At 43.9% G+C, this 27209-nt stretch overlaps 2 protein-coding genes across 2 annotated transcripts in view; one reads left to right on the top strand and one right to left on the bottom strand.

Moving 5' to 3' along the window:
* LOC306962771 (uncharacterized protein) overlaps nucleotides 1–27209 on the bottom strand; it is a 1040752-nt gene that overhangs the window by 954872 nt on the left and 58671 nt on the right. The gene's annotated exons all lie outside the window — the stretch shown is intronic.
* The window catches only part of pigg (phosphatidylinositol glycan anchor biosynthesis class G (EMM blood group)), a 135006-nt gene that overhangs the window by 62422 nt on the left and 45375 nt on the right, over nucleotides 1–27209 (top strand). Inside the window, exons 7-10 of the mRNA XM_079555983.1 lie at nucleotides 5511–5728; nucleotides 12692–12976; nucleotides 22214–22420; nucleotides 22489–22694. Of these exons, the coding sequence (XP_079412109.1) occupies nucleotides 5511–5728; nucleotides 12692–12976; nucleotides 22214–22420; nucleotides 22489–22694 (916 nt within the window). The remainder of the gene's footprint in view (nucleotides 1–5510; nucleotides 5729–12691; nucleotides 12977–22213; nucleotides 22421–22488; nucleotides 22695–27209) is intronic.

Below are 27209 nucleotides of genomic sequence, written 5' to 3'. Positions count from 1 at the left end.
GCTTCCTCGATAACTCCACATCTGAGAGCGTTGCTCGTATCGGCTTGTCATTCTCAGTCTTAGGACCTTTCCCTCCTACAACATTAGGGCCGAACGATTAATTGCATTTGCAATTTTATTGCGATATTACACAACCATCCATCCACCCATATTACACAACGCAATTTCCATATTTTTGGCCCATGCGTTGGCCCATAGAAGGGAAATTTGTTGAACTTTGAACCCAAAAAACAAGGAGGAATTTGACACATTTTTTCCTCAGGTTTATGTCGTCAATCTGCCTAAAAAGTTCCAAACGGACATCTCTATGTTTACGTTTCTTCCCTGTTCAATGCAGCGTCTCGCCTTACATTGTAGTTTGTTTTGACTAAATATCAGCAGCTGGAGTCGGATTAAAATTCTGATGCATTATGGGGGAAATGTAGAAAGTGTGTCTGAAAAACACGGCTGCTCTGCGTCGAAGTCTGACACTTCTCTGAGTCATAAAGTCAGAAAACCTCCTGTGAGTGTCAACAAGACGCAGAACCTTCAACTCAGAAACGTCTTTGAGGAAATCCACGTATTTACCGGTGAAAGCAGAGAGACGCTGCAGCAGGAGCACGGAGAGTTGCTCCACGTTGGGCTGGAAGACAAAAATAACTGTTTTCTGTGATTAGATTTGCACTTTGTTTGGGTGAAAATATTCAGTTCACTCTGCGACTTTTAAACACAAGCTCAGACCAAAACTAAGATCACAGTGGCTTTTACATCCATTTCTTATTCTTTTTCAAAGTTATGACAATGGCTAGACTTTTTACTCCGAGAGCTGACAGAAACTTCGAGAGCAGCTACAATTACACTGTCAATTTTAGCCAAATGTTTACACAAACGTTTCCCATTGTGTCCAATTTCCTTTTTAAAATTGAAGCATCCCTCACTCCTCTGTTTGCTTTTGTGTTTGCAAATCTTTAGAAAAGGAAGATGCTTGAATCTTCTTGCGTTTGGAGCATTAAAAATCTTGTATCCGTCTTGTTGCAACCTGCATAAATGGTGTGATACATCTATGATGGAAACACCAGGACTTTTATTTTTTTGCAGAGGACCATAGTTTGCCTCTGGTGTGCTTTACGATAGTGATGGACGGGCGAAGCCCCGTGAAGCGTCCAGTGTTTCAGATGTATCAAAGCCCGAAGCAGATCTGAATGGTGGTGCGGGATTAGGGCTGTGCCGGTTTGGATTTTTCTTCTTTTTTTTTTTTTTTTTCATACCGCGGGCGGTAATCAACAAATTCCTGCGGTTTTGCGATATACTGCTGGCGTCAGAAGCGTTTCAAAGGTGGGGGGGACACATTTGAACAGGGGAGGGGGGCTATCCAAGCACCTGAGCCGCTGTTCTCCTGCCAGACCTGGCGCTTTATGAAAAACTGAGTGAATTAGGCTCTTATTATGAGATGATGCTCATGTTCGCGTCATCATTTATTCAGCTTCAGCCTCTTCACTCCGACCATCGCAAACAAACATCTCTGCGCTTGTATCTTCACATTTCCCACAAATGCAGATCAAATTGATTGAAAGGAGAAACGAAGCAAACATTTACCTGTCAAATGAATTGTTCTGATATTATTTGGCTAAGTTAGAGTCCAGACAGCAGGTTTAGCACGCGTGTTGACCGGTTGAACACGCGTGCCTGCCCGGTGCAGTTTCCCCACGCAACATCAGCTTCATCACCCGCTTTGTAAACACATCCACAAAGATGTCCTTACCTTACTGGTTACTGGTCAGGCCTTTGTACTGATGAAGAAGGAAAACACGCTGTCCGCCTGCCGAGGACCGCGATGAGTCCTGTTCATCCGTGAAAAATTCTGAAAACACGACGCACGAGTGTCCCGTGCTTTGGTTTGGTCAAATCTGCCAGTCCGTCCAACGATCAGCCTCATGTCTTTGTAGTTTATCCGTTTTTCACCGGTTTACAGAGCCATGTTTACATTTCAGCCGCTCTGAGGTGACGGTAGCGGAGCCGCATAAACACAGCTACGCAAAGCGGAGCGAATGCGCCACGGAGCGTCGTGGCGCGGAAAATGCCCAAACTTTTTTTTTTTATGGAAAATAAGACGCGGGCCCTCACATCGCCTATTGAACAGGCCCAGTCTAAACTTTAAGTAAATGCATCCTGCTCATGTGCATATGGAGCTGTATCTCGTCATCCACACACTCACGTAGGCCTGATATGTGACTACCTGCACCTCGCCTGCTCAGGGCGACTGGTAATCCGGCTGCCGCCCCAGGCCTATGCGGGATCCATGATTCAGATCTGCTGAATTCACACACTGCAGAGGAAAACACAGGCTTTTGCACTTCTGTGAAGGCACAGACGGGTCTCTTTGTTTGGAGGCAGAGAACTTTGTTTGGAGTTCAGACAAGTTGTCTTGTCTGAACTTGTGACAAGACATGAGTTTTGACAAGAATCTGAACTACCATTCAACAATGAAATTAAATGATGAGCAATACTTGATATAAGATAAAAAGCTATTCAAGTTGACGAGACAAAACCTTTTAAAGTGGAATAAGATGAAGATGATCCAAAGCCATCAAAGCTAAAAGTCTGACTACCCAACAGTGCTAAGAAACATTGATGCATCGTTTCTACCTTACCGGCTGTTGTGATATAGGCTCCGGCTAATTGCTTCGAGAGCGAAACGAGCTCCAGAAGGAGCAATAGAGCTCCGGAAAGAGCGATACAGCTACGGAAAGAGCGATAAAGCAGAGTGATAGAGCACTGGAAAGAACGATAGAGCTCCGGAAAGAGCAATACAGTTCCGGCAAGAGCGACTGGAAAGAGTGGTAAAGCTCCCGGAAGGGCGATAGAACTCCGGAAAGAGCGATATTGCAGAATGATTGAGCGCTGGAAAGAGCGATAGAGCTCCGGAGAGAGGGATGCAGCTCCGGAAAGAGGGATACAACAGAGTGATAGAGCTAAAGAAAGAGTGATAGAGCTCCGGAAAGGGCGATAGTGCTCCGTAAAGAGCAATACAGCTACAGAAAGAGTGATACAGCTCCAGAAATAGCTATACAGCTCCAGAAAGACTGATACAGCAGAGTGATAGAGCTCCGGAAAGAGCGATAGAGCTCCAGAAAGAGCGATAGAGCTCCAGAAAGAGCGATAGAGCTCCGGAAAGAGCGATTGAGCTCCGGAGAGAGCGATACAGCTACAGAAAGACTGATACAGCAGAGTGACAGAGCGCCGGAAAGAGCAAAAGAGCTCCGGAAATAGCTATACAGCTCCAGAAAGACTGATACAGCAGAGTGATAGAGCTCCGGAGAGAGCATTACAGCTCCAGAAAGAGCGATACAGCTCCAGAAAGAGCGATACAGCTCCAGAAAGAGCAATACAGCTCCAGAAATAGCTATACAGCTCCAGAAAGACTGATACAGCAGGGTGATAGAGCGACAGAAAGAGCGATGGAGCTCCGGAAAGAGCGATACAGCTACAGAAATAGCTATACAGCTTCAGAAAGACTGATACAGCAGAGGGATAGAGCGCCGGAGAGAGCGATACAGCTCCGGAAAGAGGGATACAGCAGAGTGATAGAGCTCCGGAAAGAGTGATAGAGCTCCGGAAGGAACAATACAGCTCCAGAAATAGCTATACAGCTCCAGAAAGAGGAATACAGCAGAGTGATAGAGCTCCAGAAAGGGCAATAGAGCTCCGGAAAGAGCTTCCGGAAAGGGCGATAGAACTAAGGAAAGAGCTTGTGGAAAGGGCGATAGAGCTACGGAAAGAGCTTCCGGAAAGGGCGACAGAGCTACAGAAAGGGCGACAGAGCTACGGAAAGGGCGAAAGAGCTACGGAAATTTGAGAACCTGAAAGTGGTAGAAAACTTTCTCTTTAGGCCTGAAATGTCATTAAAAAACATTATTTGATTTCAATTGGCCTGAAATGTAAATGTATTGATAAATAATGACATTGTGATGACACAACTGTTTTTTCGGTTAGCACCGTCAGACTCTCTCAGCTGCAGTTTTGGCTGAAACTTTGCTGAAATGTTTCCCGTTGTGTCCAAAACAGAATGATTACTTTAGAAACCCCCCTTACCCAAGAGACGCAGAGTTTAATTTCAGTCTCGAAGCAAAGTCGGAGTGACATAATCCTCATACATCAGGCTGAGTGTCCCCGAGCTCCGCCCGTCTCTGTTGCAGACACTCGTAAATTAAACTGGCCTCCTCTGACGGAGAGAGGCCTAATGTAACTGCAGCTTTATAAGAGTTCCCTCTGGGATGTTTGCCTCACAGCGGGAGGGTCACAGGTTTGATCCCCAAGTCACACGTTGGATTCTATTTTGGCTTTTTAAAATACTTTGGACTCATTCATTTGGGTATTTCGTCTACTGTTAAAAAGGATTTATGTGGACAAATAAATCAAGCCTCTAGAGTCGTGTTCAGATCTTCTGACACTGTTAAAGTGTTTAACAACTGCTCTACAAGATATATGCAATAGCCTCAATCAGGCCTATTCATCTAGCAGCCCGGAGGACCGATCCAGCCCGCCAATTTCCCATAACTAATAAATATTAACCTATACGCTGAATGTTATTGTTTACAGTTGGTGATTCCGCACATGCACAGTACACTGAAGGGCAAAAGGCTCGCTTTCACAATCAATACAACCCACTCAAAACCTCCTTAATATAATAACATTTTAAGACATTCACCAGCAGAACAGTCACTGAAAGACAGTTAACAAACTGAAACTGAAAGAGTTGACTCATTTAGATTACACGTTGGTTATTTATTTATCAGCACTTAAATATGACTAAAATAACCAAATAATAATAATAATGCATTGGTTTTATATTGCGCTTTTCTGGACACTCAAAGACGCTTTACATTGCACTATTCGTTCACTCCATACTCGGTGGTGGTAAGCTACTATTGTAGCCACAGCTGCCCTGGGGTAGACTGACGGAAGCGAGGCAACCAGTCTGTGCCATCGGCCCCTCCGACCACCACCAACCACTCACTCACTCACTACATTCGCGAGGCTTCCTGGTGTTACCAAACGGTCTCCCAGCCAAGTACCGACCAGGCCCTTCCCTGCTTAGCTTCCAAGGTCTGACGGGATTGGGCATCGCAAAGGCGGTATGACCACGATAATAAATAAACAAATAATATACTCAAGAATATAACGGCAGCTAAACCATCCCCACAGTTTGGACACAATGACTTGTACTGAAAGTGCTGATCTGTTCACTCATGGGACGGTGGTTCAGTCTCCTCCTAATCGCTGTGAACTGCTTTCTTCATGTTTTACCTGAGTGAAACCCATGAGACTTTCTGCTCTTCCCTTCATCACCTATGCCACATAGATTTTGTCTAGTGTTGTAAATCGATTCAAATATTTAATTTTAATTCATCTCATGAATGTCATAGATAACAGTAGCCCGATTGGTGAGTTCCCCTGGATTCCTACATCAGTCTAAAATATGTACACTAACCCTCCTGCTCGTTTCCTCTCTCCTCTCCTGGTGTGTGCAGACCCGGGCTGGGAGCAGTTCCGCGTGGCGGAGAAGGCCCACGGCAGCTGGGTGAAGCTGTACCTGGAGGGGAACGCCTCGGAGATCCTCCAGAACGTGGGGCAGAAGGTGCTGAAGCAGTACCTCCAGGCGCTGGCCTCCATGAGCGCCGCCCTGAGCCGCCAGCTCGGACGATACGACATATACTCCATGGCGGTCGGACTGGGCCTCGTCTTCCAGGTCAGGACTCAAGAGATCCACTTCAATCTTCTGCTGTGACAGAGACAGGTTTATTTTGTGACATATTAGTCACAAATGCTCAGTGTGATTTTATATCTGGTTTAGTTTTTGAACAAACTAGTTATTAGTGAAAAAATATTTACACATCTCCTTGTTTTTTTGTCGTTCAAACTCTGGCAGGAATTAGATATTGAAAAGTGCCTTTATCCAGAGTGCATGCCAGGGCAATCATGACGCCAATACTGCATCCAGAAAAGAAGAAAAAGAAGGATCCATTCCTCTTTTTCTCCAAAACATTTTGTTAAGCATAAACCTCTTCCCAGAAATGTGTTTTCTTTTTAGCAGACTCATTGCTGCACGTCATGTTTGTTATATTTGAACGCTTTACTAATTGTCCAACTTCTGTTTGAGGACTGTGTGACGGAAATCAGACGATGCTAGTCTGATCTGGTTAATTCATCAGATTACTCGCTTAACGGAGCTATACCTGATTGTCCTCCTTTACTATGTTGTTAACTCAGACATTTGTGGGGAAAACACTGAAGATGTAATTCTAAAGCTTTTGTAACCCACGTGCATTGCATCATCGGTGCAATGCCGTTCAGTCACATTGGCCTCAGTGTGGTGGCCCTCAGAGACATGGGGCCCCACGTACAGCACGTAATGAGCCTATAGGGAGCGGCGGCAATGGCCCCATTGTTCTACTGAAGGTCATTATGGTGCCCCCTCTCTGTGGGACATAGAAAACATCTCAGGTGGATCTGCTTGTGACACCAGTAACGTTGGAAACCATCAGGACCATCAAGGTTCCATTTTTCTCATCAGAGAATTGAACTTTCTTCACCTTTCAATGTCCCATTTTTAGTCTCTCTCCAAAGTCCAGTTCTGCAGACAGTTCTGCGGCTCAAGGAGGCATGACATTGTTTTGGGTTGTTTTGAGGTGAAAGTTTATATAAGCAAACCGGCCTGAAAACTGTGGGACAAACAGTGTGGTCCTAAACCACCAGGAGCTACATTCGGACTGTCCTCAGGCTCAGAAAGAGAAATCCATGTTTCTCGCTCAGATGGAGTGTTTGGACATGTGCTCAGCACGTTAACCCCAGCTCTGAGCGCCGTGTGGGGGCTGTCGGCGCGGTAACGTCCCAGAGGCCAAATGGATGATGAATTTTCCAGTGTTGAGCCGAACGCTACAAAGTCATCAATAAAACACTTGGACGCAGGTATTTTTAACCAGGAGAACACAGCCTCAGCACAAACGGCATTTTGACACGACGCGGGTCAGAACGGCGGAGGAGGAGACTGTTCTGATCTGAAATAACCAACGAGGGTCAGTCCTAACATCCTCAGACACATTTGGTCCAAAATAAATAAGAGACAAAACTTCTTCTTCTTCTATATGACTCATAATATTCTTAAACAAAAGGGTAAAAACATCAAGATAAAAGAAAACTCAGCTGAAGGTTCAAGAGGTTTTCAATTAGAAATAGCATTTAAATAATATAAAAATGTGTGCAAATCTTGTTTGTTTTTGTGTAAAGAATTTGGAGAAATGGTCAGTAATTTCTTCCTTGAAAATGGACTCAGAAATGTAGAATCGTGACACCTATTGTGTCAATAAGAGTCTCAAATGAATATCTAGCATCTGCGACGGTGGCACAGTTGGTAGAGCGGGTCGTCCCGTGATCAGAGGTTCGGGGGTTCGGAGTCCTGCCTCCCGCAGGTACACTGAGGTACACCCTCCTTGCCTCTAGTGTCTGTGTACACTGGTGTACGAATGAGTGAGTGGTTCCTTGCCTAATAAGTGGAAAAGTGCTTTATAAGTTGAGACCATTTACCATCAGGAATAGATTTCATGAAAAGCCGTTTCTATAAATCTGTACTTTATGTCACCGTCGAATCCTGGACCTGTTTGAATGGAACATTCCATCCCCTATACAAATTAATATAATACTGGCACAATACTAAAGTATGGTGAGGTATGTATTGTCAGTTTCATGGCATTTGTATTATTTCTGTGCTTTCTTTATGAGTATCATATTATTGGATGATGTTTAGTGGCCTGTGGATTTGAATCTGAGCCACAAAAAGCACAAACGTAACTGAATAAGGCTGTATAGAGAAAGCTAAGGCACGCTCAATTTGCGTGGATTTAATGACACGTTTCGACTCACAAGACCTTGTGATAGTAAATGTTAACATACTTTATTCACTCAAAGTTTAATAACATGATTAAGAGCCAGTCCTATCACCGCTTCAAATACCACGAAAAGCCTCACAGACACTTAGGCTGTGTACCTTGGGCGTACCATTGTTCTATTTGTAAACCTGCTTCTTTGTTGACCAGGGCCATATCATGTGAAATGGTCGTGTTCACAGACCATTTAAGTATGAATTAGGGACTAATTCTGATGAAAACCTTGTGAGTCAGTGCCACAGCTTTTTCTATACAGCCTTACTAATTTTATGCCCTCCAAGCCTGAAGCCTGATTTTTCAAAAAAAAATTCCAGTGCAGCACTCTCTACCTCTCTTCTACTTAACTGAATAAGATTTAGCATTTAGCTCAGACACTTTCATACGATAATTTGAATCTGAAGTCAAATCTCCAAAAGTCTGAACCAGTGGTTTAGAGATAATTTGTCATGAGCTATTTTTATCCGTCATTAATTAACCAACCCTCTCATTATTTGCATTTTTTAGGTGTTTAATGAGATTATGCCTATTATTATTATAAATAATGTGAGATTACAGGATGACTTTATCTAAACAATCATGGAACATGAATTTAGCCACAGAAATATTTAAAAACTCTGAATAAGTCGTCCTTCTTTGAGACTTTTTGAGAGCACCATCTGCTCCTCAATATTACGGCTCATGTTTCACTGTTACTAATGCATTTCCTTGGTTTTAACTTAATGATTAAGAAACACAGTGGGCGAACGGGGCAATATTCAGCGGTTCACATGCTGCTCTAGAGGCGCTGTGTGCTTCTTACCTCCACACACCACGCTTCTTTCTCTCTTCTCTGTCCAAATGCATGCGTTCTCTGTAGGGCTTCAAGGGTTATCGATATCGAATTGCAATCGAGGTTTTGACCCCTGCAATAACCTCAAGAGGCTTTTGTTCTTCCCTCTCTGGTATATGAGTGATAGATGTTCACTAATCAGAATTGTGAAGCCTCTGATCTCAGGTTCAGCTGCAGCAGCTGTGATTCCATCACGGACCTGTCCCACAGAGGTACTCTGAATGTCGGGGAATCTCCTCCAGAAGAGGGGGCGCTATCCTCATAAAGTAGATTGTGTGTTGTTCTAATGTGGGGCAGTTTGAGCAAGAATATGTGTTTTGAATAAAGTCTAAAAGTAACACGACTTCCTTATCATTTTAGCAGTTTATGCATTAAAATAAAAATCACAATCGCAATATCCATCCATCCATTTTCCTCCACTTTATCCGGGGCCGGGTCGCGGGGGCAGCAGTCTCAGCAGAGGTGCCCAGACTTCCCGATCCATGCACACCTCCTCCAGCTGTTCTGGGGGGACCCCGAGGCCACACCAGGCCAGCTCGGAGACATAGTCCCACCAGCGTGTCCTGGGCCTTCCATGAGGTCTTGTCCCACTAGGACATGCCTGGAACAGGCGACCAGGAGGCATACGGAACAGGTGCCCTAGCCACCTCAGCTGCTCCTTTCGACGTGAAGGAGCAGCGACTCTACTCCGAGCTCCTCCGAGCTCCTCCCAGGTAACTGAGCTCCTCACCCGATCTCGAAGGGTGCGCCCAGCCACCCTGCGAAGGAAACTCATTTCGGCCGCTTGTATTCGCGATCTTGTCCTTTCAGTCATTACCCAAATGTCAAGACCATAGGTGAGGGTGGGAACAGAGATCGATCGGTAAATCGAGAGCTCCTAATTTGATGAAGCCAACAGAACAACATCGTCTGCAAACAGCAGAGATGAGATCCGAACAGGACACCCTCGGCCCCTGGCTGCGCCTAGAAATTCTGTCCATAAAGGTAATGAACAGAAGCTGCAGGGCCCCGTGGGCAGAGGCCCGACCACCAGACGTTTGCATTCGAGCCCCAACCCCAGACAATTGCAAAATTTGTCTAAAAAATTGTTTCAGTCATGTCTTTTTGTCAAAATCGTGCAGCCCCAGCTCTCCGCTCCTATGTGCAACCATCGCGGCAGTAAAAGGCTGTGTATTTGCCGTGTGAAATGAAAGGGTTAAACAACAAGGGGCCATGCATTATATAGTTTTAATGCACGACACGGAGTTAAGAAACACCTCGACACACAGCAGAGTGGTCCAACACACTGAAACTGTTCATTTGGGCCTGTTTCCTTTTTTTTAAGTTGTGGAGTTTTTACCTGAAGCTAGTTCCAGCTCAATTGTTTATCGTTACTATGCAAACAGTGGAGTGAACGTGATTTAACTGTTTGTTTGTTTTGTTGCTTTATTGATTGACTGCGGAATTCTTCCGCAGTCAATTATTGGTTTTCATGTTCTTTATTATTATTCCTCTTCCATCTTTTTCCCGATTTTCTAGAGCTTTCAGCACCTTCATGCTTTGTGCAATTTATGCAAGTTATGCATCAAAATGTTCCGCATGTTGAGGAGAAGGGTGCTATTACTTTTGGGACTTCTGCAACTTACGGTTTTTCCGCAATCGGCCAAAATGTCGGAGATTTTTCCCATTGACTTATAATGGGGCTGCCGCAAATCCATGCTTTTCTGCACTTTTTTCTGCATTTTATGCAATTTCTGCACTTTGTGCATGTTCAGCTTATGCAACTTGTGGGTTTTGAGAAAAAATTGTCCTTCTGCAGTTTTCCAGTTTTTTTATACGAGAGTTTGAAATTTTCGCATTAGTGTGTATGGGGGAATCCAGCCAATGGGGAAACTCCAGGCCTTTCAGCCATTTGTGCTTCTGCCAATCAAGCACTGAGGCCATTTCAACAGTTTGACCAGTTTATGGAATATAAAAGTTTATGCAATATTAATAATTTATGCAAAGTAACCACTTTATGGGATTTAACCAGTTTATGCAACTTAAAAGTTTATGCCATTTAGGATTTATGAATTTTAAAGAGTTTATGCAATTTACATAATTTATGCAAATTAACCCATTCATGTATTTTACCACTTTATGCAGTTTATACAGTTTATGCAACATGACATTTTATGATTTTACCAGTTTATGGAAATTAGATTATGCAAATTAAGCAATTTATGCAATTTGAACAGTTTATGCAATTTCTGCATTTGCTTCCCGCAATTCCGCAGTCAATCGCAATGGCGCACTGCTGTGTGGTCAGACCGGTTTTTCTTCCTGTATCCCAGACAGACAATAGGCCAAGATGGGCCACCTCCATCTCACAAAAGATCCAGATCCTGGGCCTGGTCAAGATCCTGGGCAAGGTCGTTTCGCACCTAAAAGACAATAGGCCTGCATGGCCCGTCTCCTCAACATACAAAGATCTCCTTCTGTCTCCAAACGCCACCATGATTTCATTCCCATGCAAAGTGCCTTTTGTTGGCTGCATTGACAACTGTATTACCATGTCTATGTGTTTCTGGGCTTCCCTTTGTTGTGTATGACCCCTGTCCTGCTGCTCTGTCTGCGGTGCTCACCTTATAAAAGAGGATGCCAAAGCTGAGCAGGGCAGAGCTTACCATGACCCCCGCGTTCTGTGTAACCCTCTCCGCATGCGTAATAAACTGCACATGTTGACTAGACAAACTTCTCTTAAGCTTTATTAAGCAAGAAAATCCACAACAGCAGTTATACGAAAATAATGCACGCCAGTTAGCCTTGGAATTCTCAATGACCATGGTATAAGCAAAGTGAAACCACGTGACATTAGTGATGTATCTGCTTTGGTGCCCCCCACACTTCTTACAGTCCAACTGTGTTTGATCATCGTCTCTGTTTTTGTCTTTTTGTTTGCACTTCAACTGTGATTTTACTTTTATTTTCACTGCGTTCACTGACTCGCTTGCTTGGTCATATAGCGCTGCTTGAAATGCAAGTGCCTGTTGCTTTGCTAGTTTGGGCTTGACATGTGGGCCCAGTCACAGGAATCAGTGACACAAGTCGGTTCTGGGGCGTTTTGAGCTTTGTGTGGTCTCCAAACTTTTATGCACTTCCCAGTGTGAGATCTGCTTCCCTCAACAGCTTTTCTCTTAGCCTCTTTTCATTTGTCCCAAATACAACCTGATCGCTTATCATTTAGTTTTTCAGATCACCAAAGTTGCAGGACTGAGCTTTAATTTTGAGCTTGGTGAGATAATTGTCAAATGACTCACCAGGCTGTTGGAGACGATGACGAAAGACACATCATTTTTCTTTGAAAGACCGTGTCAAATTTCATTAGGACCTCGTCAAACTTGTTTTGATCGTTGATGTATTGAAAAGTTCAATAGCCTCCGCTCTGGCAATGTTTAGCAAAAGGGCGATTTTTCTTTCGTCGCAACTTTGCATCCACAGTCCAAAAATGTAGTTTCATTTTAGTTGATATTTAGTCAAATAATCCTCGGCAATTTTAGTCAAGTTTTAGTTGACTAAAATTACATGTGAATTTAGTCGACTAAATTTAAGACAAATGTCGACTTTGCATTTATAATGTTTATTATAATCCTATTTAGTCAGGTCCTCTGCTTCATGTTTCTTCTCCCACATGAACAAAGCTCACAGCTGTTTCTTTGGCAGAGGATTTAAATGACCTGAGGTTCTTTCAGACTCAATAGAAGTTTGGATGATTCTAGTCTCTCCTTTTCCTTTTTATTTAGTCTTATTTTAGTCGACAAAAACATCAGGACATTTTAGTCACAGTTTTATTCTCATAAACAACTTTTAATCTAGTTTTAGTAAAGTCAAATGGGTTTCTGGCCTTAAATGTTTAAAGGTGAACTCTCATTACTGACGGTGCTTACAAACTGAGTGAACCCTCCTGTCTCTCTCGTTGCAGCTGCTGGTGGTGTTGGTGCTGTCCATGCCTGAGAGCCTCAGTGGCGCCGCCGTGGTGGACGTGCCGTTGCTGCCTGCGCTGCTGTCGCTGCCCTTCTACCTGCTGTGTCTGCTGCTGGCAGCGCTGCACGTGTGGCTGTGCACCGCGGCCCGTAGCACCTGCTTCCTCTGCGCTCTGCCCTGGAGCCTGGCCTTCGCCGCGGTCGCTGTCACTGCGGCGCTGTGCTGCGTGGGCGGGGTCCTGCTGAGCCGGCGACTGGCCCCCGCCGAGAGACGCGACGCCAAGGTGAGTTCACCATGTGTTTACGCAGGTATGTAATATTAACTGTTATAAATATGTAACACAGCCATGTTGAAGTAAATCTCCGGCTCAAAGCGACAAAATGTAATAAACATGGGTAAGCTGACAAAGTTCAAACTAAGACGAGCCGTAGTTTTCAGACGTTTTCTCCAAATGAGGTTTTCATTCCACTTTCAGGGACATAAAGACAGTCCAGGACGTCTCACTTTAGTCATGTTTTGTCCTGCGTCTGTTCTATTTGTTTGCGGAGGCTGTGGTCCATGCGATATGCTTTTCTCCGGTTACTGCAGGAGGATCGGGATTACAGCCACTTCAGCGCTTCCTACAGTCAAATAACCTTTAGAGATGATTCATAACGAGGCGGATCTGCAGTACAGGGACTTATTCTGTGCAGTCGTTAGATCCTGTGACATATTATACATCTGCAGTAATGAGGACACGGATCCACTTTCCAGAGAGGGACTGTGTTATGAAGTTACTTCCTCGAGGAAAACAGCACATTCTGACCTTTCTGCTTTGAGTTTTCTACAGTGAATGCATCAGGACTTTCACATCATTTTGCTAGTTTTCTCCTGAACATCTTAGTTTTCACGCTGTCAGAGTGAAAAACAGACCAAACTCTCTTTAACATGTCTGTGTGGCTTCCTGGTCTTTCCAACACTTATTCATTCCCAAATACTGAGCACGTGTAGCACGAAAGGCTATGACCGAGATGACGCTGTTATCCAAATATGGTCATTTACTCTTTGGGAGACAGCAGCGACTAAAGACGGGAGAAATATATACACAGGGCGCATGTGCAGACAAAGTAAACTTTAGTGATGTTTTCTCGGGTTAACTGATATGTTTTTTCTGCTTTATTAATAATAATAATAATAATAATAGCTTACACTTGTATTGCACTTTAGAAGCCTTTGTTACCATGTTTCTCAAATCGCTACACTGTAGTCATAGTTAAGGATCCGTATCATGCTATTGAACCATTCCAAAGTAAAGTATAGGCATTCATATGATATACGTATTGTACCTCTACAGCTATGGAGCACACATTTTTGTGATAAATTTAAGGTTTAAGGTATTTTTCAAACCCGGAAGACACAGCGCTTCGATTCAGTTAACTCCGCCCCCTTTCTCCACTCATACAACTGTTGCAGTAGTAGAAATATAAATACACCGCAAAAAGTGTTCACCAAACATCCATCAGTGACAGTCACAGAAAAACACTATTTTGGCTGGAAAGAAATTCCAACTTCTGGCGAGTGTCCTCTTCTTTAGGGTTGAATAAACTCCCGTCCTTGTAGCCAAACGCGCTTTTCTCTGACATTATCGTTTGGTGAGAAAAAAGAACAGGCGTGTCCAGAGTAGGTTAGAAAGAGCTCCTTCTTCACAGCTTCCAGTGCAAACATGACGTCTGTTCAGACGCTCGGGGGATGCGCAGGGGCAGTGCTGACCTGGAAGTTCCTTTTTTCACTTTTTTTTTTTCTTTACTTCTTTCTTGCTTCTTTTGTTGCTCCTACAGAATCCAAACTTGAGCTTTTAAACCAAAAAACATTTTTACAAAAACCTTATTCAAAAACCCAGATTCAAAATCCCTCTGAGCAAATGTCAAAAAATAAAACATTCATTTAAACCTGGGTCCGTCCATTATTTTGATTTTTAAATGAAAACATGAAATTACGGTAAACTTTCAACACATTTTTCCGTTTTATAGGTCAGTAATCTACAGTGAAAGTTTCACATTGATGTTTGTAAATGTATTTTTTTCACCTGCAGCGTCCGGCCTTGACCCAGGAGCTCCTTTTGTTGTCGCGGAGACGAGGCTTTTCTGTGTGAAAATGTCTCTCCTCGGTTAATGTTATGCATGAGCGACGACAGGAAGTCCATTAAGCCCGGGATTAGAATGGGCTTTTGTCAAACTAATGTTCAGCAAATATCCAGGCCACCCACTTCATTTACATAGAAATAAGCAGCGGGCGGTCAGGAGTCAAACCCGCGACCTCCGACGCAGGGATAACCACTCTCCCGCAGCGTCATAGTGACATGAATAAATAACGAGGTCAGGACCGGATTTAAAATGCAGAGCAAGAGGAAAAACATGTGTCCCACTCACATGATGCACCTGTTTCCCCTTACACTAAAACATGAGCATTAGGATCTGGACTTTACTCGAGTAGTAATTGTGCTTAGAACTTATTTTTACTCCACAACTTTTGAAAATGAAAAAAAGTTAGTGCGCACTTCCCTCTCTCTGCCCCTTCTTTAGTGTGCACTTCCCTCTCTCTGCCCCTTCTTTACTGCGCACTTCCCTCTCTCTGCCCCTTCTTTAGTGTGCACTTCCCTCTCTGCCCCTTCATTAGTGTGCACTTCCCTCTCTCTGCCCCTTCTTTACTGTGCACTTCCCTCTCTCTGCCCCTTCTTTAGTGTGCACTTCCCTCTCTCTGCACCTTCTTTAGTGTGCACTTCCCTCTCTCTGCCCCTTCTTTAGTGTGCACTTCCCTTCTCTCTGCCCCTGCTTTACTGCGCACAATCCTCTCTCTGCCCCTTCTTTAGTGTGCACTTCCCTCTCTCTGCCCCTTCTTTACTGTGCACTTCCCTCTCTCTGCCCCTTCTTTAGTGTGCACTTCTCTCTCTGCCCCTTCTTTAGTGTGCACTTCCCTCTCTCTGCCCCTTCTTTACTGTGCACTTCCCTCTCTCTGCCCCTTCTTTACTGCGCACAATCCTCTCTCTGCCCCTTCTTTAGTGTGCACTTCCCTCTCTGCCCCTTCTTTAGTGTGCACTTCCCTCTCTCTGCCCCTTCTTTAGTGTGCACTTCCCTCTCTCTGCCCCTTCTTTACTGTGCACTTCCCTCTCTCTGCCCCTTCTTTACTGCGCACAATCCTCTCTCTGCCCCTTCTTTAGTGTGCACTTCCCTCTCTGCCCCTTCTTTACTGTGCACTTCCCTCTCTCTGCCCCTTCTTTAGTGTGCACTTCCCTTCTCTCTGCCCCTGCTTTACTGCGCACAATCCTCTCTCTGCCCCTTCATTAGTGTGCACTTCCCTCTCTCTGCCCCTTCTTTACTGTGCACTTCCCTCTCTCTGCCCCTTCTTTAGTGTGCACTTCCCTCTCTCTGCCCCTTCTTTAGTGTGCACTTCCCTCTCTCTGCCCCTTCTTTACTGCGCACTTCCCTCTCTCTGCCCCTTCTTTAGTGTGCACTTCCCTCTCTGCCCCTTCATTAGTGTGCACTTCCCTCTCTCTGCCCCTGCTTTACTGCGCACTAGCCTCTCTCTGCCCCTTCTTTAGTGTGCACTTCCCTCTCTCTGCCCCTTCTTTAGTGTGCACTTCCCTCTCTCTGCCCCTTCTTTAGTGTGCACTTCCCTCTCTGCCCCTTCATTAGTGTGCACTTCCCTCTCTGCCCCTTCATTAGTGTGCACTTCCCTCTCTCTGCCCCTGCTTTACTGCGCACTATCCTCTCTCTGCCCCTTCTTTAGTGTGCACTTCCCTCTCTCTTTACGTTTGTTATGAGCGGCTCAAAGCCACAACATGGTGAAGACGAGACCAGGTAAAAGTGCTCCAAAGGAAGGTTTATTAACAGAAAGGGTAAAATATCTTAACAAAGGCCGTAACTAACGTAGGAGAAGGTTAACTAAAGAATTTGCAAGATGAGGTGATGAGCCCATATGGAGCCCATGTGGAGCACAGCCGGGCCGGAGGAGGGAGGAGGAGGACCATCTTTATTGGTGCCAGGTGCAATCAGCCAAACTCCCAGCACCTGTACAGAGGAGGCAGAGGGCGAAGGTGAAGCGGGGTGGTGGAGGAGCAGAGCAGAGTTCACTACTGACAGCTACAAAAAGACATGGCTTAAGGCAGCTTTAAACAGTGTAACCGCTGTTCCCCTCTTCTCCTGTGCCACATTCAGCAGCATTATTTCTCTGTGATAAAAGTAAAGCTCCTGTTGCTCTGGCACAGAGGAGCATTGTCCAAGCAGAGATGGGAGAGTGCAGCTATAGTTAGCAGCATATAAAAGCTAATGTACACAAAGCATTAAATATGGATGAGCTCAGGTCAGTCCTGACGGAGCTGAGGCTGAGGGGGTCTCTCTGAGCTGGAGTAGGATTTACTGTATATTACTAACTAGGGATGCACATTTTCTCCTTTTTCTTTAATGGCCTGTCAGCTTAAGTGTTGCATCACGCAGAGGGCTTGTTTATGGATCGTCTGCTTGTTGTTCACGCATACTTATAAGTGAATATACTCCACTTCTGTAGAGCTCTGTCCAAAAGTCCAGCTGATGTTTGACACCAGGCAATAACGGTTTAACCTGGGCCTAAGCTTCGTCTGAAACAAATGCCTCGAAGATTAATCCACTTGGCAGCACAGTGGTGAAATCGATCTGCCTGAAGGACGGCCGAGTGTCGCGGCTTTGTGAGAAGTTTGGAGGGTTAGGTCAATGACTGCTGATTAGAACAGCAAATGTCTCGCCAAACTTCAGAAATCCTTTGAAAAAGCTTTAAAGTTCATATGACAGGTTTGAATGTAAATAAGACGTACTGAGATGGATGAAGAGAAATCCTCCACCTCGAAAGAGCACCTGATTGCGAAGCTACTGACACTGTCACTCTCCATATTTACCATTGGCCTGCTGTCACACTGCCATTACGGTGCCAGTGCCAATGTCAATCACAGCTCAGACCACGGCCAACGCTCGTTGCCTGGTCCGCCGAGCAACACCCCTTTCAGATAGTTTTCAAAATGTTCTTGTGGGCGGAGTAAGGCTGGGCACTGGTGTTTAGTTTAATGTTGAAATGGTTTGCCTCTATCTATGTCACTTCCTGTCCAAAAAGGAAGAATAAACATCACAAGAATGGTCAAACTAAAGAAAGCTGAGACAATGTTTAGCAAAGTCTGTGTGAACTATGTTTTAGCAAAAATGATGTCTAATGTGTCATATACACTTTAAGATTGTTATGAAGAAGCGTAAACTGAGGGAAGCAGTTATTTATTACATTTATTAAAAGTGCAGAAACCTCCCACTTATCCGGCTCTTAACCAGTTACATTACGTCATTAGTAACAGTTACTGTGCAGATTTAGGAACAAAACTTTTTTCTCTGTGATGTCAAAAGATCTGCAGCAGAGCAGAGTGCCCTGCCGGACTGGAATCCATCCGAGCGTTTTAACTGAATTGTATCATAACGGATGAAGCTTCTTAAAACCACAGCTCTGTCAGTGATTTACGGAGCAAATGAGCTTTAGCCGGACTGTGTGCACAATTATAACATCCAACAGAGTCACAAAAAGTCAGATGACATGAAAAGATGCAAAGTATTGGTCAAAATATTAAGCGTAAAGCATCAGGAATCCATTATCTTCCAGTGCTGCCATTTTCAGTTGGTGTTCAAGAGCTCAGAGACAATGCCAACGGGAGAGAAGTGGAAACCCGACCACTATCGATCAAAACACGTTCAAAGAAAATGATAATGAGTAAAACGTGGAACTAATGAGACATTAGTTCCATGAGTTCCTGGACCTGATGGTGTTTCTAAACACGGACTGTAGATAGACTTTTGCACAGACAGGGAACTCTGCAGCTCAACATAACGATGTTACAGCAGACCGTACCAGACTGATGGTGTGGAGTTTCCCCTGCACTCTTAAATCCTGGCTCTAGAGCGGGAGCTGGACAGTCTTTTACTTGCAGTGGGAGAAATAGTTTGCAGTTTGTCCTGTGAGTGCTTGATACGATGTGCATGTAGAACAGAGGAGAGCACTCATTGTGGTCACCAAACCACTGGCTCACTGTTTGGGACCACGATACCAACTTCGTCTTGAGCAATGCTGTTGTTGCGCCAGGCGGTAGGGCCCATAGAGTGAAGTGCTCAGCGAGTCTTTAAACTCACATTAGCATTAGCAAACGCAGCAGTAGATTAGCTGCTGAATGAACCGTGGATACTTCGCTCTCATGATCGAGAAACTTCATCGTCGGCTTCAGACATTTGATTTAATAACAGCATAAAAGCTGCTGCTGTAAACCAACAAAAGCCTTGGTTCCACATTAATGTGACTAGAGATGTCAAGATGAACCGGTTTTACAATTACTGTGGTCATAAAAGCTCGGGGTAGGTTAATTGTAAGAATGTCACGTCTCATGAGCCGTAGCGTATTTGTGCCAAACGGTGCTGCTCACCAGGAAAATTCAGCCAAAGCACATGAAGTCAGCGGCAGGTTCAATAATCCAGCATCAATTTAGCATGATAATTGCACAACAAGCCCCAAAAGAACCATGCACAGCGGGGTGTGTGTTGTGTCAAAAGAAAACTGAAAGCAAAACTGCGAGCGCATAGACATGTAGGTTCATTCATTTGTTTTGTAACTGTGGTGATTTCATAAGACACAGATCAGAGGAATCACTGTTTCAAACATTCACACCAATTTGATTCTTTTAGATGTGGCTATTGACATTCTATAATAATTTATTATTTTAAAATCATTATTTTATTTTATTTTTTACATGTGGGAAAAGCATAAAGATAAAATAGGCTGAATGTTCAATCGGTTTACAACTAAAACAACCCTTAAAGGGGCTATATGCAAGTGTATGCCGACGTGCACAAGCTTCTATATAAAGCTTGTGCATGACGGCACTTAGGACCCGAAGTGACACCTTTCTGAATGACAGTGCAGGATTTCGGAGGCACTTGTGATCAACAGGTCTGGGCTCATTCTACACCTTCAAACATTGTTGGAACATTTAGGGGGAAGAAATTTGATCATTTTACCATTTTTAAACTCTGTATAGTCCCTTTACACGAAGATTTTAAAAATATACACATGATGTCTTGTTTCTTTTCTTTTTAGACAGAACTGTAAAGGATTTGAGAAGTTCCCGTTATTTTCATCCTGTATTTCGATAAATGTGAATAAAAGTAAAAATGCTATATTTTTCATTGTGATATCCCCAGCTCTGTTGTCATGGCGATGTGAAAACAGGAAGCGATCTCTCTCTCTCCTAGTGCAGCTGAGTTTTTTACCTTTTTCTGTGAACCGCATTTGTGGTTTTGTACGTCTTTGCCATGTTTTTGTGGAGGTTTGGTGGATTTGTTTATTTTGAGAGTCAAAAATGATCCTGAAGAAAGCAGCTAAACAAACTTGAGACCTATACATTTTTTCTTCTGAGACATTGAAGAGGCACCAAGAGCCCCCACACCTGCAGCACAGCGGAGGAGCCACAGGAAACAAGGAAGGGACAAACGAGGAGATGGTGAAAGACTGTTGTGGAGCGGAGGGAGCTGCAGGAGGAGGAGGAAGGAGGAGGAAGGAGGAAGTGGAGCTGATCAGTGCAGGACACCACGCTCTGAAACGGGGACAAACACAGGAGGCGCTGCACCGTTTCAGAGGAGACAGAGGGCAGCCAGCCAGGTTTTTTCCGGATGCAACAGTTTCCCCCGACCTCCGAGGTCATGTGGGTCAGGTTGACGCAGTGGCAGCGCGACTCAGGACTGACACCTGAACACTATTTCATTGTACGCTTGTATAATGACAATAAAGCACTTACTTACTAACTAAATGTGACTGATGCAATGGTCACAATTTAACAATTTAAAAGTGTTAACGTCCTCTGTGAATTATCTGAAGCAACACATCACTTTCTTTGTCTTTTGACATAAAAACTAATAAAACTCATAAAACATTTTTCAGGCGTAAACTAGAACTACGATCTCTGCCCATTCTTTTTCTTCACCCCCAGGAGGCGCTAACCTTCTCAGTGACGTAGACGTTGCTCTCATGTGTCTCAACATGGCCGCCAAAGCTGCAGACGGCTCCTCCATGCGTCTAAAGTCGGTCCACTTCAGCAGAAAACCTCTCGACTGAAGAGAAGTGTCAACTTCCGCCTGAAATGATCCTCCACTTAACGCAGAGCTGAAGCATTACGTAACACCACCCAAACCCACACACCTCTGCCGGAGTTTGGGCCTGGTTTTCGTCCTTTCACTCTGGGTTTTCTCCCTGCGGCTGCGTGGAGTTTTTTGGCTCGCTGTCAGCTGTTTTTAATTTGCTAAAGTGCTGCTCAAATTGGATCGTGCTTCCATTAGAGGAAACTCCGAGCTTTGGGTCATCGCTCTGAGTCGCCTTTTTATTCATTTCCAGTAACAAGTTTATGGAATTAATGCAGAGTTAGAAGAACCAAATACTGTCTGCTACTACAACTGCAGCTACTACTACTTTTGCTTCTCAGTATGAATGTTAACTAAACAAAGACTGAACAAACCTGGGATCATTGAGCTCAGCACTTTAGTTGGATGCTGTGAAAATAGGAAAAAAGAATTACTCAATACGACAACAGACTGTATATTGTAGCACTCAGCCTGTTGTACTTCCTTGGCCAGCCCTGCTTGTTCAGGAGCACGTGGAGGTGGGGTCTGAGACACCGCTGAAGTGTGTGAGCCAGTCACAGTGTGGTTGGTGGTCGCTGCTGGAAATGGCAGTGTCAGAGTCCTCCATGTTGAATTAACAGACACCTCAGGGCCTATTGTTTTTTGGTTGTCATCGTATCGCCTGAGGTCTTAAATGACATGCGTTGTGTTGAGGCCCCTTTGTGAACAACCGGACTTCTCAATAACGTATTGCCAGACAACAATGTCATCCTTGTATTTGCATTAGTGATGTATTGTACGCCTCTTTTTATTGTGTTTGCATAAGGTTATATATACTCATGACTTCTTTTGCTCGGGACTGCAGATTCTCCCTTCGCAGAGATGAATCCTAGGCGCTCAGATTTAATATTATGTTCTTCTACCTGGGTCATTGCATCTTCATTATTTTAGTGGGGATGGAACACTCAATTTACAGCTTCAGTGTCATATGGGACTGTTTACCATTTTACGTGTATGTATTTATGCAGCAATGATTTTCTCTTATCTCAGTTACTGTAGAACCTCCTGATCACAATCAGGTCTTTAAGACTGTTTTACAGCAGGGCATTAAAAACACTAAACAAAACATCTGAAATTCACTTCATGTATAAATGTTTGCGCTAGTCCTCGTCTCCGGAGCTGAAACAGGACTTAGACCTGGGGGCTTATAAAAATGAATTAAAGCCTTTTTTAAAAAGAGACCAAGTGTGCAATTATTTTAGTTTGCATCTAAATGCATTACTTTATGCAATGAATGTTTCTTTAGAGGCTTCTTAAAGTTCTTCTGAACTGAACTTAAATAATGATATGCTTTTATTTCTCTCCCCCCTCAGGCCTCTGGCCTCGCCTCCTCTTTTTCGGAGCTGGACTGGCTCCTCCTCCTCGGGACCTTAGGCCACGCCCTCCTTCTGGGCTCCTCCTCCTTCGTGGAAGAGGAACACCAGGTGTGGTACTTCCTGCTGACCACGCTGTGCCTCGTGCTGTTCCAAGACGTGTGCCGCCGTTACTTCAGAGAGCGCCCCCTGCAGCTGGACAAAGAGGTGGGAATATCGAGAGTGTAACATTAAAGGACAGTTTTGTAATGTTTGCCTGTTTCTGAACCTCGCAGCCGTTCCCTGAAGACCCCTCTGACCGCGCAGACCCTTTTGACGTGCCTGATGCCTCCGAGAAGCCCAGGACGGATGTCGAGGCGGAGAAATGGCTCGCTCTGGCCACGCCCCCCTTCACACTGCTCTGCTGTCGGCTGCTGCGCTCCCTCAACCAGACAGGAGTGCAGTGGGCACATCTGCCCGACCTGGGACACTGGCTCAACAGGTGAGGCTCCCACAACAGATGTTCAATCCAAATTTATCCCAAAACAATGATACTTTTTTTTCACTCCTTAAGTCAAAGCATGTTCAACTGCATTTTTTGCTGAACTGTCCTTGTTATTACACTTATTACACGTTCCAAATTATTATGCAAATTGGAATTTTGTGTCAAAAAGGTAAAAAAAAAAACAATAATTATGAAACTCATGGATGGTATCGTGTCTCGGGGCTCCTTGAATCATTGACATTAATCTCAGAGACCTGGGATGATTAGTTTTCAGGTTAAGTCCAGTTAAGGGAAAAAATACTGAAAAAGGGTGTTCCACTTTATTATGCAGATCATCATTTTCAAGCAATATGGGAAAGAAAAAGGGTCTTTCTGCTGATGAAAAGCGTGAAATAGTTGAATGCCTTGGTCTAGGTATGAAAACCTTCGATATTTCATGAAAGATTAAGCGTAATCATCGTACTGATAAGAGATGTGTGGATGATTCAGAGCACACTCGGGTTTGTGCAGATAATGGCACAATATGGACGGTTTCTGCCAGACAAACACATCAGATTAGGAGAACAGCTGCTACAAAGCAGCATACAGGTGTTTGAAGCTGCTGGTGCCTCTGGAGTCCCCCGAACATCAAGGTGTAGGACCCTCCAGAGGCTGCAGTTGTGCATAAACCTTCTATCCGGCCTCCCCTAAACTGTTCATTGAAGCTGATGAACAGAAACGGCTGCAGTGGCTCAGAAATACATGAGGACTCATTTTCAAACAGTCTTGTTCACTGATGAGGCCGTGTAACCCTGGATGGTCAGATCAATGGAGTAGTGGATGGTTGGTGAATGGCCACAATGTCCCAACAAGGCTGTGACGTCAGTAAGGAGGTGGCGGAGTCATGTTTTGGGCCAGAATCATGGTGAGAGAGCTGGTCAGCCCCTTGAGGCCCTTTTAGGCTCCCTGAAGGTGTGAAAATGACCTTTGAAAAATATGTGGAGTTTCTGACTGACCATTGTCTTCTATGCTACAAAATGAAGAGCCGTGCTTTCCCGAACAAAATCCTCTTCATCATGACAACGCACCATGTCCTGCTGTAAAGAAAACCTCTGCATCACTGGCTGCTATGGGCATAAAAGCAGAGAAACTCATGATGTGGACCCCCTCCTCCCCTGACCTCAGCCCTATTGAGAACTTTTGGAGCCTCAACAAAAAAAACATCTATGAGGGTGGGAGGCCGTTTTCCTCCAAACAGCAGCTCTGGGAGGCTTTTCTAACGTCCTGCAAAGAAATCCAAGCAGAAACTGTCCAAAAACTCACAAGTTTAATGGGTTTAAGAATTTTGAAGCTGCTATCACACAAGGGCTCCTATGGTAAAATATAACTTGACCTGTTAATATTTTTTTGATTGAAATAGCTTTTGATTTCAGTAAGTATGACCTCCTAATGCTACAAATTCAACAAATGACCATTTTCAGTTAATTACAACAGTAGATTTTGAGCTTTTTACTATATTTATTTTTGAAAAAAATACTGTTATCACTAGGACATTTTTTCCACCACATTTAAATGATCCTCTACCAGTTAAAGACTTGAAAATTATGCTGACTCTCATTTGAGTTAACAATTTAGAAAATCTTAGAAAAATGTAATTTGCATAATAATTTGGAACAGTGTACATGGAAGTTTTACTGTTACTTTAGTCTTCACAGATGATTAGATCTGTTGTTAGACGCCCTCCTGCCCGCTCCCGAGCTCTCCTGTGGGACTCTCCTCCTCCCAACAAGCCCTGAGTTTTTTAAAAGCCAGCAGCGAGCACACACCAACTCTGGGTTTTAAATAGTGCTGCAGCTATCGAATATTTTTGTATTTGTATTTGTATTCTGACGATTTTTTTCATCGATTAACCAAGTAATCGGACAGATTACACTTTTGTGTTTGTAAACAATTATATCAATAGTGTGTTTTGTAAGGATTAAACAACGAGGAGCCGTGCATGTTGTTTTCATTTATTAAACTCACTAGATTTGCCAAACTATAGGGACTCTTTTATGTGGGATTTTAGCCGGTCACTGTCTGAAGGCTCGTCTCAGAGGGAGCCATTCTCTCGCTGCTGTGAGGATCTCCGTCAGGCTCAACCAACAGGACTAACCCAGCACTTTTCCGTGGAAGTAAACACCGATATGTGGCACTGCTGGGCAGGAGTTATTTCACTTTTACGCTGTCACTGGGATATCACTCTGCTATGGCGATGCCCACAGCAGAGTGATATCCCAGTGATTTAACTACGTGTGCGGATATATACGAAAATAATACTTGTTAGCCCCCACCAGCCAATCAAAATCGAGTATTCACCAAGACCATGGTATAAGGAATATGAAAGATGTCTTAAAATGAGCAAGCAATTGACTCAGTAAGCTAACGTAACCTCGCCGCCCAAAAAACAACATCCGGTTTTGCTAGCATGGCAAAATAAAAGCACCGCCTCATTCATTAGTTCATTCAGCAGTTTGTTAGTTCAACTTTTTTTTTATGTCTAACAATTAACAGACAAAACACAATCTATATCTATGGAAGCCCGTTTCCGCCATGTTAAAAAAATAAAAGCCCAACAGGAAGTCGAAATTTCGAGATTTAAACTCGTAATTTCGAGATTTAAACTCGTAATTTCGAGATTTAAACTCGTAATTTCGAGATTTAAACTCGTAATTTCGAGATTTAAACTCGTAATTTCGAGATTTAAACTCATACTACGAGTTTAAATCTCGAAATTCCGAGTTTAAATCTCGAAATTCCGAGTTTAAATCTCGAAATTCCGAGTTTAAATCTCGAAATTACGAGTTTAAATCTCGAAATTTTGAGTTTAAATCTCAAAATTACGAGTTTAAATCTCGAAATTACGAGTTTAAATCTCGAAATTCCGAGTTTAAATCTCGAAATTACGAGTTTAAATCTCGAAATTTTGAGTTTAAATCTCGAAATTACGACTTTTAAAACTCGGAATTTCGAGATTTAAACTCGGAATTACGAGTTTTTCAGATCCGTGATCATAGACGTGGGTACGGCGGGGACAGCGGAACCACGGGTGCAGATGTAAACAAACAGTCATGGAGGACTAGCTTCATCGTGTTGTGAACCGGAGCTACAGCAACTCTGGGACTTTTGCAAAGACACAGAAGTGTTTATTTTACCTCAACACCCAGGATTAAAAGCAGTGACAAGAAAAGTTATTAAAAATGGCTGTATCCACGATAGGAATGTGTTTAGGCCTTGATGATGCATGGGCATTCCATAATAGCATTATGAACTTCGATGAACTTCGGATAATCATGATCATGTGAAAATGGGAAATATGCATGAATAAAGTCAATAAAACCACCGTCTACATAAAGCATCCCTTTAACAACGATCACACACTGAGCCGGGCTGATTGATTTGGCAGTTTATTACTCACACTTCATGTACAACTGGCCGTAGCCGATTGCATAGCACCCGGAGCTACCTAGCTTCTTAGCAGCTCTAGCATCCAGCTCCAATAATGGATCTTGTGGAATTAGGTATTATACACTAAAAACGTCAATAAAGCCGTAACCACATAATGCAGCCTTGAAGATTATCACACACTGGGTCGGGATTGACGCATTGGTGGTTAATTGCCGACTTTTTTTTAATCAACAATGAGCTGGATTGCACATGCTAACCGGGCAAACTAGCCATTGTCCACCGGCATCGCCCTTTTATCCTGGGGGAGACCATAGGGGGGTCCATAAGACATGGCAGAGGCAAAGAGGCACGAGTTTGCCCCAAAATAGCAGTTGTTTTTCAGGCATGATACGATTCCAAGATTACGGCTAGGCTGGCCAGATCAAGCTCCACAGTTCAGACCGCATCAGACAGGAAAGAGAACGGCAACAACATCCGGATTTTCAAAGTAAAATACGGCTGACGTCTATGATTACGGATCTTAGAAACTCGTAATTTCGAGTTTAAATCTCGAAAGTACGACTTTTAAATCTCGAAATTACGAGTTTAAATCTCGTAATTTCGAGATTTAAACTCGTAGTATGAGTTTAAAACTCGTAATTTCGAGATTTAAACTCGTAGTATGAGTTTAAAACTCGTAATTACGAGTTTAAATCTCGAAATTTCGAGTTTAAATCTCGAAATTTCGAGTTTAAATCTCGAAATTACGAGTTTAAATCTCAAAATTTTGACTTCCTGTTGGGCTTTTATTTTTTTAACATGGCGGAAACGGGCTTCCATATATATCTCAACTGAAAGAAAGGTTTTTTTGGATGATTTGGCTCGTCCTCGCTCTGCAGCCGGTACTCTCTCTCCCCTCACTCTTCTCCCCTCGCACGCCCGCAGCTGCGGCTCCGGCCCTGGTCTCAGCTAGGCCCTGGTCTCAGCTAGGCCCTGGTCTAAGCTAGGCCCTGGTCTAAGCTAGGCCCTGGTCTAAGCTAGGCCCTGGTCTAAGCTAGGCCCTGGTCTCAGCTAGGCCCTGGTCTCAGCTAGGCCCTGGTCTAAGCT

The sequence above is a fragment of the Gobius niger genome (genome assembly GCF_951799975.1).
Source record: "Gobius niger genome assembly, chromosome: 5".
Classification (NCBI taxonomy): domain Eukaryota; kingdom Metazoa; phylum Chordata; class Actinopteri; order Gobiiformes; family Gobiidae; genus Gobius; species Gobius niger.
The sequence above is the reverse complement of the archived record's forward strand: the minus strand, read 5'-3'. Positions and strand labels throughout refer to the sequence as shown.